The sequence below is a fragment of the Schistocerca cancellata genome, chromosome 7, assembly GCF_023864275.1.
Source record: "Schistocerca cancellata isolate TAMUIC-IGC-003103 chromosome 7, iqSchCanc2.1, whole genome shotgun sequence".
Taxonomy (NCBI): domain Eukaryota; kingdom Metazoa; phylum Arthropoda; class Insecta; order Orthoptera; family Acrididae; genus Schistocerca; species Schistocerca cancellata.
In genome coordinates, this window is record NC_064632.1 from 136,166,314 (window position 1) to 136,183,716 (window position 17,403).

A 17,403-nucleotide genomic window follows, 5' to 3' on the forward strand; every position below is an offset into this window, starting at 1 on the left:
ACCTATTAGAGTTTCTGTCTCTTGTTAAATATTGCTTTTAGGGCCATGGAAAGTATACAGTCCACTAAATAACATTGTTTTAAAGGCTGTTGGGAAGTATACTTACCATCATGGTTAGTTTCTCCATGAAATATGGGAGATATACTTAACTCAAATGTGTCTTTTACAGAATTTGAGAAGAACATTTATCACAAACTTTGTAATTTAGTAAGTTTCTGGGAATATGTCTTACCACCTCTGGATGTGCCTGTCACTGTACAATGTGTATAAAAACTGCCACAGCAATCAGTTTTTGTCTGTCGTGAAATCACTACCACTGTCGTCTGTCAAGTCAGAACACACAGCTTTGTTTCCACAGTATATATTATTGTGACTTGTATCAGCTCATTTCCATAAAATGATAAATGTAGTTTCTATGATTGTTTTCACATTATGTTAAGTAAAATGACAACACCAATACTTTTTTCTTTTTTCACATAAAATGGCAACAAGTAACAGGCCACAAAAAGGAAATGGAAAATCCACTTCCACCACAGTCTAACACGTAACAAAACAGTCGAGGGAGATAAACAGGGTGCCTGTAATTAAAGCTCCAGCATCAAATGCTGTAGAAATAGGACCATGCTCAGTATGATGACAAATTTGAACAGCATATTATTGATGCAGTGGGAAACTTCAAGGAAAACAAAAATTTTACCAATAGATGGTACTGTAAGCACCTTAACATCAATAGGGTCAGCTGCATATGATTTGCACAGTACACTATTTGTACTGTTCAATATGCATCACTACACAAGTTCGGCAGTCAACAGTTGTGGCACTGTTAGGTAAGCTCATCCATCACGGCAAGGTCACACCAAATCGAATGGGAAAATTTCATTTTTAGTTATCCTGAAGCCAAAGGCTGCATATGAAGCAAAATGACATCAGTTTATAACTGTCCTGAGGCCAAAAACTGCATAAAAAATAAAAATGACATTCGTTGTTAAGTGTCCTGTGGCAAAAAAAAAAAGCAAAATAACATTAGTTTCTGGTTGCTGTGAGACTGGCACAAGACGTGTTCAACATGCTGTCCACTGTTTTCTTTCTCAAGCTGAAAACGGAGAAATAGCTTGTTCCACAAACCACAAAAGATTTGGGTGTCGGGGGAGGGGGGGGGGGGGGTCACATTCAGAATGTGTTGCACATTGCATGCCTACAATTCAGATAACCCCACAGCCAGAAGTCACATGGATTAAGATCAGGTGAGCTGGACTGCAAGGCTGTAGGGAAATGAAGCCTGATAATTCTAGCATTTCTGAAATGCCTCTACAGCAACCACTTCAATAGCTGTGCAATGTGCAGAGGATCACCCAACTTGCATAAAAATGATCATTCAAATACATCAAATGCTGTTTAAGGATAAGAATGACACTGGTGTGCAAAAGACTCTCATGGTATTTACCAGTGATGGTACAAGTAACAGGACCTGTAAGACTCGTCTCCTCAAAAAAATACAGCCCTACTATGATAAACGATGCCATCAATCCACACCACAAGCTCACCTTTGCCCAAAAGAAGTGGTACCAGTTGATATGTGTGTGTGGGTTTTCCATTGCTCATATTCTGCACTTCTGTGTATTGCCAACCTCGGAGATGGAAATGGACTTCATTTGCCCACAGAATGTTCCAAGGCCGTTCATTGTCCACTTCCATGTGAACAAGAAATTCCATAATGAACATTTGTCCTGCTGGCATATCAGCAGGAAGAAACTCCTGAACATGGGTGATTTCATATGGATAGGAAAGCGGAATGTTCTGCAGGATTTTATGCACTGTTCTTGCAGATATGTCCACTGTTCAGGCAATTCCCCGAGCATTGCATGCTTGCACACCACCACTTGACCCCTCCTGAAAAGCTGTGACCACATCTTCAATAGATGGTGAGTCAAATGCTTTCCTCCCTCTGCCACAATGCACTTCAAAAGAACCTCCCTTTTAGAATTTTGTAATCAGTTTCTCCACACCGTTAGCAGATATCACACCAACATCTTTTTCATAGCCTTGAGTGAGCGGAACTGTTGTAGAGCTGCTGATGTACAGTCTCTGTTCCTGTAAAAGATCTTTACCAGCAACACACAATCCTTCATGGAGAAAGTCTTGTTGCAAATCCCGGACACAAACTGAGGAACAGCCATGTGCCGCACATATGTTGGTACATATTCTGATGCTTACTACGTCATATGTTGGTCAAATTTTCCTAAATTCTTTTAATTCCAAGACATTTCCCCTTGTATCAGTAATATGCTGTTCAAATTTGACATCATTATGAGAAGTGGTTCTCCTTCTACAGCATTTTGCAACTGGATCTTTAATTATGGATACCTGTAATACCACCATAGTATCTGTCCCTAAATCACAAAAATAAAATTATAAAAAAGTAAATATAGTCAACTGAGCACATTTCCAATACAATAATAAAAAATTAACTTCAACGAGTCACCATAAAATCTGGAAATGTCGAAGGATTAAAATTAGATTTTAAATATCCACCATGTGATGGTATGCTTTCTAGTTTAACATTGATCTGAATATTACAATGAGTTTATAAATAACACTGATATAGTGATACATAATATGTTATTCAACTTATGTACACATCCATTATGTTGCAAATATCAATATCCATACAATTGTTTGTTGTCCCCTGTATCAGATGCCACTGACAATAGGTTCTACACCCGAATACCTGTTCAGCTACTAAAAATTTTAAAGGCAGCTCATGGCTTTTAAAAGATATGCTTTAACTAATATTTACAAGCTGTGGAGCTCCAAGCATTTCAAATTTTTTACAAGTTATTAGTGATCCGTTCTGGCTTCACACTGGTAGCACTAACGAGTGAACTTCCCTACGCACTCCCCTCAGGTTTAATGGTAGGATGGCCCAGTGGATAGCCATCAAAAACTAAACACATATCAAGCATGAAAACAGAAAAAAAGGTGTACTGAACTGTGAAGAGAGAAGCAAAATTGAAGCAGTTAATGGTCCAGTCTTAAGATGTGCAACCCTGAGCAAATTTAAATGGCCAAGGCATAGTGAATATGTGGTCATGGTGTTGGACTGTGAAGAAGGAGATCCACGTTCAGATTTCCCTCATGCCATTTTTTTCCCCTCCACAAAATTATGAACTTTCCATCCTGTCACTGGCACATCTGTCCGTTGTATTCAGATGTGTGTCTGTGTCATGGTATAACTTCTGTCTGCAACAGCAAGGTATAAGGAAAGAAACACAGATATACATACCTCATATTTGATCTACACAAGTACCACATGTTATACTCTTGCATTCCATTTTGGCAGTTTTGACTCTTGAATTCCTTCATTGTGACATAATTCACATCTCTTTATTTGTTGTTTTCATTTCTGGGAGAGGTCTTTGCAGCATCTTGCCTGCTTTAGCTATTCATCACATTTATTTGCAATGGCAATATATTCTTACCATTTGACTCATATTCTATAACCAATGTATAGTATGACAACTGCCGATACAGAAGGAGAACAATAACGTTAATGACCACATGAAAGTTTGTAATTTTGTGGGGGGAAAAAAATAAAAACTGAGGCAGGAGGGTGACTTGAACATGGCTCTCTCATTTTGCAGTCCAACACCATGACCACACAACCACAACATGGTGATTCTTGCAATTTGCTCAATGATGCACATCTTGAGCTTGGACCATTCACTGTTTCTATTTTGCTTCTTTTTTCACAGTTCAGTATACCTCCTTCCTGTTTTCTTGCTTATCTGTAAGCAGTTTTTGATGGGCTATCCAATGGGAGTGGTCGCACCAGGCCACTGCAAGAATCAAAGACCCTACAGTAGTTCCTGAGAGTAGCCTTCACATACAGAAGAAAGAATGTGGCAGGAACCTGCAATTCTTCATATTTCAGTGAACTTCCATGAAATATTTATGAATTATATACACAATCCTACCTTGTGAATCACTCTATTAGTCAAAACTGGATCAAAATCCCTACAGCAGCTCTTCAGATTAGCCCATACATACAGCAGAAGTGAGCAGAGAACTTCAACTTAGATAAACAGAGAGGAAATACAATAGCACATTTAAACAAATAGTAAACAAACATGTAAAAATGAAGTAAGTTTGTAGAAATACCTGTTAAACATTTGCAAGTAAATTCTTCCTCGTTTACTAACACTTCTTTCGATCCATTTTGTATTGTAGCTAAATTTTTCTCTGGTCTAATTGAAATAACTTCAAAATGTGACATACACATTAAGATCGAAATGTTGAGCCTTTGTACTTTTAATATCTGCCTGTTATGGAGAAAAGAACATTAAAGAAGGAATATGAGTTATACACCAAAAATATAAATTGTGAATAAATACAGAAATATGCCACACATATGATCTCATTTGATTAATTAAAATCAACTCATCCAATATGTGTCTTACTAAAATTTTGCAATTTAATACCTCTCATTGTCCTCGTACTTCAGATATTTAAGTGTGAAATTAACAAGTTCTCTACTCACAATTATTGAACTTCAGTGACTTCTACCATTCCTTTGCCTAGTTTATGATTTGTTTATTTCTTCTGAATTGTATAGTTTTCAAATCTTCCTGACATTGCTTCATTCAGGGCTAAAGCAATGGGAGGTATTCAAGAGATGTACCTTCTATCACTCTAGGAAATACTTTGTTTCAAATAAATTTATATAATTATCTGTCTTTCATATGGAATCTCTGTTTATTAAATATTTCTCATGCGAGTTTAATAGCTTTGAAAAACCATCACGAATATTATGTCGGGCCCCTCTTCTTAATATCTGCTCCTATCCAACATGTTACAGCCCCTATTTCAACAGAGAATTAAATCTCCTCACAATACAAGTTGAAATAATTTCCCCCATTTATTATTCTTATTTTTTGGTCTTATTATGGAACTTAATACACAGATACAGTGTTGGGGAAAATGACAGATGAATGTGCTCATCTTGTCCTCTTATCATTTTTTGCTTCTACTGTAAGACAGAAGAATCCCACATTCACCCATAAGTGTTCTAGGCAAAATATGACTGCCTCAGTGTCATCCCTAATAATTTCCTCTTCATTTTAACTTTTACATTTTCCTGAATGAAGTCATAATATGATGAGTTTTGCAAATGTCACACACTGGGGTATTAGTAATACAAGTAGCAATTACAATGACACACATCTACATACATACTCTGTACACCACCACAAGATGCGTGGCAGAGGATACAGTGTATCACTACTAGTCATTCCCTTTCCTGTTCCACCAGTAAACTGAGAAAGGGTAAACCTACTGGCTGTATGCTTCTGTACAAGTCCCAATTTCTTTTATCTTATCATCACTATCCTTATGAAAAATGTACATTGGTGACAGTGGAATCGATCCACACTCAGCAGCAAATACCGTTTCCTGAATTTTCTCTTCCTTTAACACAACCTGGTGAGGATCCCAAACACCTGAACAGTACTCAAGAATGGGTCACACTAGTGTTCTGTATGTGGTCTCCTTTATAAACAAGCTACACTTCCCTCAAACTCTCCCAATTAACTGAAGTCGATCTTTCACTTCTGCAATACTGACCCTGTGTGTTCATTCCGTTTCATACTGCTTTGCAATGTTACGCCTAAATATTTAAGAGATGTGACACTGTCAAGTAGCACATCACTAATACTGTATTTGAACATTACAAGATTGTTTTTCCTACTCATGTGCATTAACTTATATTTTTTCTACATTTAGCTGCCAGTCATCAAAATAAATAGCAATTCAGTCCAAATCATCCTGTATCCACCCATAGTTACTCAATAGCAACACTTCCCTGTACACTACAGCATCATCAGCAAATTGCTTTAAAAGTCACTGCTTTAAAAGTCCCTTTTTCTTACTAACTCAAAAACTGAAGTTTCTAGTGAATGTGTTTCCCAGGTACACATTTAAACTAAATTAAATTTCCCACAAAAAAAGGTCCTGTCATTTTTTCTCTAAGACTAACAGTTTCCACATTACAGGGGATGAAAAAATTTCAGATTATTAAAAATAGAGTTTTAATTATAAAAATGATTATTGAATGAAGTGAGTTAAGAATAAATAATAAGTGTGTGTACCATGTCCAGGTGCAGTAGAGCCGTATTAAAGGGTAAATTGTATTTTGGGGATGGAACAGGGAGGAGGGAGGGGGACGGATGGAGGAAGTGTGAGGGAAGGTATGTGACCAGAGTCTGCTCCTGCAATTCCCTCCTTCCATGGTCAGCAAACTGGAGAGTAAGTAGGTTATTCGCCACTCTGTCTACCCCGTTACATCACAAGAACCTACTACAGGGCATTCACAAAGTTATAGCAAACCTCTGTGGCGCACCTTATGATCATAGGTGAGAAAGTGTGCAGACATGCCCAGGGATGTTTATTCTGCACAAACTGTATTAATGGTACATGGAATACAAATATGAGTCACTAATAAAGCTAACACAAGAAACACATATAGACAGAAACTATGTAAATCTCTGCGCATTGTTTTACATTGCTAGAAGGGAAATTAATTCTTAGTCATACTGTATGGTAGCTGTGGTGTTCTTCTGGGAAAGGAAATTTCCACCACCATGAGTGCTGCTTGCTTTTCATTTGGCACATAGACTCCACCTCTCCAGCACTCTAAAGTGAGTTGACAAAATAAATTTACTGAGCTCGTGTGTATATAGTAGAGTTCTTTTCAGTTTATTCCACTAATACTTATTTGCAGTTGTTAAGTGAGTTGTTATTAAAAAAATCACAGTTGTTAAGTGAGCTATTATGGAGAAAAACAGCTGTAGCTGTCAACTGTCTTCCCCCTGAATAGCATGTCCCAATGCTGCCAATAGGTGCTCGATAATGTCAGTTTCGTTGTCTCCACTATTACTAGCTGGAATACTTTTCACAACATGAGGTGTATCAAATGCATCATTCCAGCCTCAGCTCTCCTAACATCTGAAGAGGACCAGAGGCTTAAGCTGTTTCCTTCAGCAGTAGAGGTAGGCGACCTAAGTGTTATGGAACTTCAGGTATTTCAACATAAGTCAAACAAGACATTCAGCAAAAAAAAAACAGCCCTGTTCCATCAGACATATTCACATCCATTTTGGAAGATAGACTGTGCAGGTGCGGGTAAGTGGCTCCTCTCAGTACAGCCCACACTACAAATACCAGAAATTCCTGAATGGAGGTGATTTATGCAATATAACAGTGACACAATTAGTGGCAACAGGAGTGCACTAACTTCTGGCCATTCATTAATTCACCACTAAATGATTATAACACTACTACATAGTTTTACAACATGCTGTCAATGATAGACAGCAGCAAGGTGCCACATTTCCCAATCAAACCCCTCTCCCAACAGCACTACAAAGGTCACCAACAACATCACACTTACAAATTACACATTTCTCGGCTATCGTTTATAGGAGTTTATTTTACATGTAAAGCTCCTTAACAATACAGTACTTTTTTAATAAACTGCAGTAGCTCCTCTATACAAACACAAACTCGGTGATTTTATTTTGTCTGCTCACATACAGGAACTGGACAGGCAATGTTGAGGAGGCATATTCCGTAAACTGAAAATTGAAAAGCGTCCAGTCTTCATGGTGGGGGAAGTTGCCTTTGCTGGAAGCATGCTACAGCTGCTGTACATTAAGACTACAAATAAGAACACAATTTATCCATTAATACGATTCTACAGCACTTAGATGTGGTATACATATTAAATATTTGTTTTTAACCTACTTCCTTAGCAGTAAACAGTCAGTTTATACCAGTAAAATACTATTTTCAAAAATCTGCAATTTTTTCCATCTCCTGCAATGCCTGGAGAAAAAAATTAACAAGAACTTTTTTGTAGGAAATTTAATGAAGTTTAATTTTGTACTAGGACACGGCTTCACTAGAAACCACAGTTTTTGAGTTATTCAAGAGAAATACAAAAAAGTGATGTTAAGAATGACGTAAAAAACAACAACAACAAAAAAAAGGCATGACCACCTAAGATGTCTTAGAAGAAAGTGAAACGCATCTGATCTTATTCAAATTTTATTATAGTCACAAAAGACGGTATTTAACTTTTATAACTGTGACTGCAGAAAAGAAAGAGGGCGAAAAACAAAGACGACAAGAGTTTTCTGACTCTTCTACAGTCTTATGGAGCAGAACAAAAGTTTAGTGATACAAAGCCTACAACACGATTTTATCTCCTTTGGTCATTGATAAACTGTCAAGTAGTGTACGACTAAAGTTACTAGGAATCCCTAGAGATTCTGAAGAAATTATTTTGGGGGCGTTAAGATCAATTAAGGCACTGTGCAGTCAAAATTTTCAGGGAAATAATTCCAATAATTTTAAAAATACTTATCTCACCCATAATGCAACCAACAGCAATAATGAACGGAATCAAAACTCAAAGCAGAGTCCTCCACTGACTTTTAAGCACCAATGTCAAGACAACAGAGGCATTAAGAACAGACAACAGGATCTGTATTTTGTCCAACAATATAAAAATAATAGTAATGAAACCAATTATTTGCTTTTATCGTACTGACCGAGTGGATGGCAGGAGGCGATGTGGCACAGCAACCATCATACACAAAGACATAGAACACATGAACATCAAACTCACTGTGCTTGAGAGACTACAGGCTACGGCCATCAGGGTAAAGTTCAACAGAACCAACACCGCACTGGTAATGCTGTACAATCCCCCTAGAGACACCCTAGACACACAGTAACATACAATATCAGCACAGTTCTCAACATAGCACCGTGGGTAATCGCCGCTGGAGATCTAAGCGCAAAACACCCTGACTGGAACACTCAAATGTGTACCTCCAACAGCAAGAAACTATACACACACGCACTAGGCCAGAACTACATTATACTTGTACCAGACATCCCCACATTCGTGTCTACACAGGCCAGATGTGCTAGACATAGCCCTCATCAAGGGCATCATATACACAATTAACCTTATGGTTGAAAATGATCTGGACTAAGACCACATGCCTGTAATACTGCACATGGACAAAACACTGCAGGACACAGAACCTTGCAGGATACTTAACTACAAGTGTGTGAATTGGACACTGTCTAAGGAAACGCTTGATAGTGGTATTCCTGACACCCACAAAATTAACAACATGCAACAAATTGATAATGCTGTGGAGACTATTATTACTGCCATCCAAGATGCAATGACTGATGCCATTCCATGTACAACACCAAAACAACACTCAATGTCCCTGCCCCAGGAGATTCTGGGCCTTATCTCAATCACGAAATGCCTCGGGAGATACTGGCAGTGTACCAGGTGCCCGTTCTATGAACTGCACGTCAACAGACTCCAGGGTATAATACAGGTCAAAATACAAACATTTACAAACGAACAATGGGGACAGAAACTCGCAGGTCTACATACCCCATGTCCTGGCATGTGGAAGCTAGCCAGACACTTCACTAGGGAGAAACATTACATTCCCACTCTACAAGGAACAGACAGCCTAGCTTACTCCGCGACAGAGAAGGCAGAGCTTATGGCCACAACACATGCTGCATCTTTAATGCTGAATCTGGTTCCTTCAAATCCAGTATTAACACTTGAAATGGACCAGGAGGTTACATGACTTGTAGCCCAGCCCATGCGTGATGAAATTAGATGCACTAGCTTAAATGAAATTACATGGGCTATCATGCATACCAACACTAGGAAAGCCCATGGGCCTGATGGCATTCGACAGGAGTTCACGGATAGAGCAGTAGAACACTTTGCACACATAACTAATGCCATCTTAAAACACCAACACTTCCCTGACTTTTGGGAGGTGGCCAAGGTCCAGATGTTCGGGAAGCCAGGGAAAAATTATCGACCCATCAGTCTGCTGTGCTTGCTCAGCAAGATTGTTGAGAAGGTAATAATAACACGCATCACTAGACACTGCATCGCCAATGACACATTAAGACCGGAGCAATTCAGCTTTAGGAATCACCACTCAATAACACAACTCCTCCGAGTAGTCGAACGTATAATACATGGATACAACATGAACAAAGCCACAGGGACCGTGTTCCTGGACAATGAAAAAGCTTTCGACTGTCTTTGGTACAACGGCCTTATACGCAAACTAAGAGAAGCTGGTTTCCTGGATGGACTTGTACGTCTTGTACACTCATATCTCACGAACAGATGTTTCAACACTGAGATGCAGGGCAAACAATCGACACAGCATGGTATCCAAGCTGGAGTACCCCAGGGAAGCATCCTAGGGCCCATCTTGTTCAACCTGTACATTAACGACTTCCCAGTAACAGAAAACATGATGTTAGCCATCTACACAGATGACACAGCCTTCCTTGCACAAGATTGGAAACCGTTGAACATTAATTCACGAATACAGATGGCATTCAGAACTGCAGAGGCTTAGTTGGAATGATGGCGCATTACAGTAAACGTTGACAAGTGCGAAGCAGCTCTGTTTACATGCAGACCGAAACTACTGCGCAAATATCAACATAGTAGGCAGATAACACTACATACATGCCCAATACATTTCCGAGAGAAAGTCAGATATCTTGGTGTCTGGCTGAACTGGAAACTTACATGAGGGGACCACACTGAATACATTGACAACAAAGCGCATGCGAGGCTTAAACAACTCTACCCAATGCTCAACAGGGAAAGCACACTGAATAGGAGGGTGTCGAGGTCCATATACATGACATTGATTAGACCTCTGATGACGTATGCAGCTCCTGTCTGGGGATATGCAGCTCCAACACACCTGCGCTGCCTGCAGATCATACAGAACAAAGGCTATGACTCACTAGCAATGCTCCATACTACACAAACACACTGTGGATCTTCATAATGAATACCGCCTTGAAACCCTCAAGGAAGTATTAAAAAAACATGCCACACGACTACACAGGAACTTGAGACACTCGAACAATCCTTTCAACCTTACTCTGGGAAACTATGATCACAACCACAGGTGGAAGCATAAGCGGCCAAAGACACTACTAGCTAGGGCATAACCACCTATGACAAGATAACATACACCAACAAGTCACAAATGTTGGCAAGCCCCCGCATATCAACAATGTTGACTGGATATACCAGCTGCTGTTAAAGCTGACCAACAGGCCACAGCAGGGAAACCAATGAGCTCACCCACCGACGCACAAACAAATCGCCAACATCAACCTACACTGTGCATCTGATACGTGACCTATCAGACACAAAATAACGATGAACCTAACTGTTACAGGTATGCTGACACTGACCAAGAGATCAACACTGACACCCAGTGGCAGCCGCCGAGTAACAGCAACGCTCAATGTCAAAGGGATCGACATCCATGATACCCACTACTAACAAAGCCTACCCTTGCATGACCTGTTGCAGGCAGCAAGTCATCCACAACTGCTCTTACTACCCAACTTAACTATCGCAGAGGTTTTTTTCCCTTGTCACTTGTTTGCTCTGCCCTTCAAACCGCTACTCTTAACACAACTTTCGACCCAATCTATCTCCAGATGAGTGAGTATTAATGGTTAAACTTAACCAGACATACGAAAACATTGCAGTAACCACATCCTGCGACACCTCACTTTAGTGAAAACTAACCTTCATGTAGAGATGGCAGTAGAACTTTTGAGTTGGCCATCATGCCGGTATGGGTGTGGAGGCGCTCCACCTCTTGTAAAAAACATCAATTATTTGATCCAGTCTGATTATTAGAGGACACCAGAGCTGTTTTTGTAAATTACACTATAGGAAATACTGCAACCAAGCACAAGTTTTGTTTTGAAATGATTGTATAGTACCATTACTAGTTTCAGGCCCAAGCCCATTGCCAGATAGTAGCATTGACTTCTTCACAAGTTTTACATTTGCATCCTTCGCTAGTTGTGCAGGTTTACTGTCGTTCTTGATATTCACTTTGATAAACTCTGTAATCACTTTTTCAGCTAGACACTTTCTTGTTAAATGTAATAGCAAGTAACACTTTCATTAGTTGAGGCTTCTACTTTCTGAAATCATGCAAAGAGGTCGACGCTAATATCTGACGATGGGCTCAGGCCTGAAACTAATAATGGTACAATAAAATCATTACAAAAAACTTGTGCCTAGTTGCAGAATTTCCTACAGTGTAACAGAATAAAAATTGTGATATTAAAAATATTCGGTGCAGTAATCCTGATACCAACAACTACCAACAGTTTCAGAATGTAAATTTGATTCAATCCAACAAGACAAACACTGCTAAATGTCAGCTATTTAACTATAATTGTTCTAGCATGAAGACCATTTGCGAGCACCAGTGTTGCTGTACTAATACATGTGTGAATTACACTCAAATGGAAATTCCCTCATCTCCTAGGAGAGAAAGAGGTTCTAGAATTGTCAATTATGGTGGGATTTTCCAACATCTGAAAGAACAAAATTGTGTATCTGAACTCTGATATATGAGGTTCCTAGTGACATGGAGAGACAAATTCAGGAATCATCTTATCAACATCATGATTTTTAAAAAACTAGCCATTTCTGACATATAAAGTGTGGGTAATAATTCTCCCAATAGTTGACGTTAGGACATCAGACTTATACCATGTGACATTTCTATCGAATAGTTACAAGCCCAAAGTAAAAAGGATAAGTCAAAATTTTGTAATGACATGGTAGTAGATTTACTGGAAGAAAACATTGTGCCTCAAATTAAGGATTCAGTTCCTACTGTTAGTGTGAAGATTTATGACACCTAGCTGCTGTTTCTCACTGACACATGGAGAGATTTTTCAGTGGTTAGTAATGAATTTATCAATCACTGATTAAGACACACCACTTTATTGGTCTACAATCAGATGATTAGATGTGTTCTGAAAGGTAATATCTGCCCAGTGGACAGAAAGATTCATTTAGCATTTATGTTACGTAAAGCATATGATGAACATGCTTTTTTGCATAATCCCAGAGCTAGCTGTAGATATAATCCTACGGAAGGATTGGCTGTGGAAGCATCAGACTACAATAAATCATGCTGACACATGCCCATCTTTTGTGCCCAGATGTTAGGAGTATCATTTCTTTAAGTAAGCTTCATTCACCAGTGAGGAGAGAAATTTTCATATTGAAGTCTGTTCCATCCAGAACGCTCAATCTTGTGTCTGATGATCAGGTATTATTGGGTGACAATGCAACTGACATTAATAACACAGGTCAATGATGGAAACCTTTTTTGCTGAAGATACCTTACTCCTATCTTTTCTAGGGTGGGAAATCCAAATATGATACTTAAATCTGTTTCCTGCACATGTGCTCACTTGTTGTTGTTGTTGTGGTCTTCAGTCCTGAGACTGTTTTGATGCAGCTCTCCATGCTACTCTATCCTGTGCAAGCTTCTTCATCTCCCAGTACCTACTGCAGCCTACATCCTTCTGAGTCTGCTTAGTGTATTCATCTCTTGGTCTCCCTCTACGATTTTTACCCTCCACGCTGCCCTCCAGTACTAAATTGGTGATCCCTGATCCCAGAACATGTCCCACCAACCAATCCCTTCTTCTAGTCAAGTTGTGCCACAGACTCCTCTTCTCCCCAATTCTATTCAATACCTCCTCATTAGTTATGTGATCCACCCATCTAATCTTCAGCATTCTTCTGTAGCACCACATTTCGAAAGCTTCTATTCTCTTCTTGTCTAAACTATTTATCGTCCACGTTTCACTTCCATACATGGCTACACTCCATACAAATACTTTCAGAAACGACTTCCTAACACTTAAATCAATACTCGATGTTAACAAATTTTTCTCCTTCAGAAACACTTTCCTTGCCATTGCCAGTCTACATTTTATATCCTCCCTACTTCGACCATCATCAGTTATTTTGCTCCCCAAATAGCAAAACTCATTTACTACTTTAAGTGTCTCATTTCCTAATCTAATTCCCTCAGTATCACCCGATTTAATTCTACTACATTCCATTATCCTCGTTTTGCTTTTGTTGATATTCATCTTATACCCTCCTTTCAAGACACTGTCCACTCTGTTCAACTGCTCTTCCAGGTCGTTTGCTGTTTCTGACAGAATTACAATGTCATCGGCGAACCTCAAAGTTTTTATTTCTTCTCCATGGATTTTAATACCTACTACGAACTTTTCTTCTGTTTCCTTTACTGCTTGCTCAATATACAGATTTAATAACATGGGGGAGAGGCTACAACCCTGTCTCACTCCTTTCCCAACCACTGCTTCGCTTTCATGACCCTCGACTCTTATACCTGCCATCTGGTTTCTGTACAAATAGTAAATAGCCTTTCACTCCCTGTATTTTACCCCTCCCACTTTCAGAATTTGAAAGAGAGTATTCCAGTCAACATGGTCAAAAGCTTTCTCTAAGTCTACAAATGCTAGAAACGTAGGTTTGCCTTTCCTCAATCTTTCTTCTAAGATAAGTCATAGCGTCAGTATTGCCTCACGTGTTCCAACATTTCTACGGAGTCCAAACTGATCTTCCCCGAGGTCTCGGCTTCTACCAGTTTTTCCATTCGTCTGTGAATAATTCGCGTTAGTATTTTGCAGCTGTGACTTATTAAACTGATAGTTCGGTAATTTTCACATCTGTCAACACCTGCTTTCTTTGGGATTGTAATTATTATATTCTTCTTGAAGTCTGAGGGAATTTCGCCTGTCTCATACATCTTGCTCACCAGATGGTAGAGATTTGTCAGGACTGGCTCTCCCAAGGCCGTCAGTAGTTCTAATGGAATGTTGTCTACTCCCGGGGCCTTGTTTCGACTTAGGTCTTTCAGTGTTCAGTCAAACTCTCCACGCAGTATCGTATCTCCCATTTCATCTTCATCTACATCCTCTTCCATTTCCATGATAGTCTCCTCAAGAACATCGCCCCTGTATAGACCCTCTATATCCTCCCTCCACCTTTCTGCTTTCCCTTCTTTGCTTAGAACTGGGTTTCTATCTGAGCACTTGATATTCATGCATGTGGTTCTCTTTTCTCCAAAGGTCTCTTTAATTTTCCTGTAGGCAGTATCTATCTTACCCCTCGTGAGATAAGCCTCTACATCCTTACATTCATCCTCTAGCCATCCCTGCTTAGCCATTTTGCATTTCCTGTCGATCTCATTTTTGAGACGTTTGTATTCCTTTTTGCCTGCTTCACTTACTGCATTTTTGTATTTTCTCCTTTCATCAATTAAATTCAGTATCTCTTCTGTTACCCAAGGATTTCTACTATCCCTTGTCTTTTTACCTACTTTATCCTCTGCTGCCTTCACTATTTCATTCCTCAAAGCTACCCATTCTTCTTCTACTGTATTTCTTTCCCCCATTCCTGTCAATTGTTCCCTTATGCTCTCCCGGAAACTCTGTACAAACTCTGGTTCTTTCAGTTTATCCAGGTCCCATCTCCTTAAATTCTCACCTTTTTGCAGTTTCTTCAGTTTCAATCTACAGTTCATAACCAATAGATTGTGGTCAGAGTCCACATCTGCCCCTGGAAATGTCTTACAATTTAAAACCTGGTTCCTAAATCTCTGTCTTACCATTATATAATCTATCTGAAACCTTTTAGTATCTCCAGGGTTCTTCCATGAATACAACTTTCTTTCATGATTCTTGAACCAAGTGTTAGCTATGATTAAGTTATGCTCTGTGCAAAATTCTACCCGGCGGCTTCCTCTTTCATTTCTTAGCCCCAATCCATATTCACCTACTACATTTCCTTCTCTTCCTTTTCCTACTGTCGAATTCCAGTCACCCATGACTATTAAATTTTCATCTCCCTTCATGACCTGAATAATTTCTTTTATCTCATCATACATTTCATCAATTTCTTCATCATCTGCAGAGCTAGTTGGCATATAAAGTTGTACTACTGTAGTAGGCGTGGGCTTCGTGTCTATCTTGGCCACAATAATGCGTTCACTAAGCTGTTTGTAGTAGCTTACCCGCACTCCTATTTTTTTTATTCATTATTAAACCTACTCCTGCACTACCCCTATTTGATTTTGTATTTATAACCCTGTATTCACCTGACCAAAAGTCTTGTTCCTCCTGCCACCGAAATTCACTAATCCCCACTATATCTAACTTTAACCTATCCATTTCCCTTTTTAAATTTTCTAACCTACCTGCCCGATTAAGGGATCTGACATTCCACGCTCCGACCTGTAGAACACCAGTTTTCTTTCTCCTGATAATGACGTCCTCCTGAGTAGTCCCCGCCCGGAGATCCGAATGGGGGACTATTTTACGTCCAGAATATTTTACCCAAGAGGACGCCATCATCATTTAATCACACAGTAAATCTGCATGCCCTCGGGAAAAATTATGGATGTAGTTTCTCCTTGCTTTCAGCCGTTCACAGTACCAGTACTGTGAACGGCAAGGTCCATAGTTCATGGAGGGAAGTACAATGTCTAATCATGGTTGTAAAAACTCTGCTGACAGTTTTTGTTATATTTATGGTGAATTTCTGATTAAAAAACACCAAAGAAACATTATAGACTTTGTGAAAAAGGTTTATATATCATACTTTGGATCTAAACTTGGTGATCAAGATAAATCTTGGGTGCCACATTAGGTATGTTATGTGTGTGTTGAAGATCTGAGAAAATGGTCCAAAAAGGAGGAAAAAGCCTTTAGATTTGCTGTTCTTATTATATGGAGGCAGCCAAGAAATCATTCTGATGATTGCTACTTTGCAGTGTCGATATTACCGGTCATAATTCAAAAAACAAGAAGGTGATAAGCTACCCTAACCTTCCGTCTGCCATCCGACCAGTAGGGCATGGTGTAGATTTGCCGGTTCCTGAACTACAAGATGATTTAAATTCTATTCCAACAGAAGTATTTTCTGATATACAATGTGATTTAGATGAATGAGATGATGGTGGATTCCACAGTAATACAGAAAGTATAGAGCCCAAATTGTTTACTCTGACCGAGCTTAACAATTTGGTTAGGGGTTAGGGATTAATGAAAGAAAAAGCTGAACTGCTTGGCTCTAGATTAAAAGAAAAGAACTTATTGGCAGTTGGCACCAGCATATACATGTATAGAAAGAGAGAGCAGCAATTTTCCGAGGTGAAGACTGGAGGCTGTTTATTGCTTCATCCAAAACTAGTTTGAAGGCCGTTTTATTACACAATGGTAACACGTATGCATCTAGACCTCTTGGACATTCTGTACAAATGAAAGAAAGCTATGAAAACCTAGACATAGTGCTAAATAAAATAGGCTATTCTGCTCATGGTTGGATGATATGTGGCGATCTACAAATAACATGCATGCTCCTTGGTTAGCAAGGTGGCTTTACCAAATTTCCAT

The 17,403-nt window shown here is 39.2% G+C and overlaps 1 protein-coding gene across 1 annotated transcript in view; it reads right to left on the minus strand.

The window, feature by feature from the left end:
* The window catches only part of LOC126092666 (uncharacterized), a 186,831-nt gene that overhangs the window by 68,986 nt on the left and 100,442 nt on the right, over nt 1-17,403 (minus strand). The window contains exon 6 of the mRNA XM_049908388.1: nt 4,159-4,319. Within this exon, the coding sequence (XP_049764345.1) occupies nt 4,159-4,319 (161 nt within the window). The remainder of the gene's footprint in view (nt 1-4,158; nt 4,320-17,403) is intronic.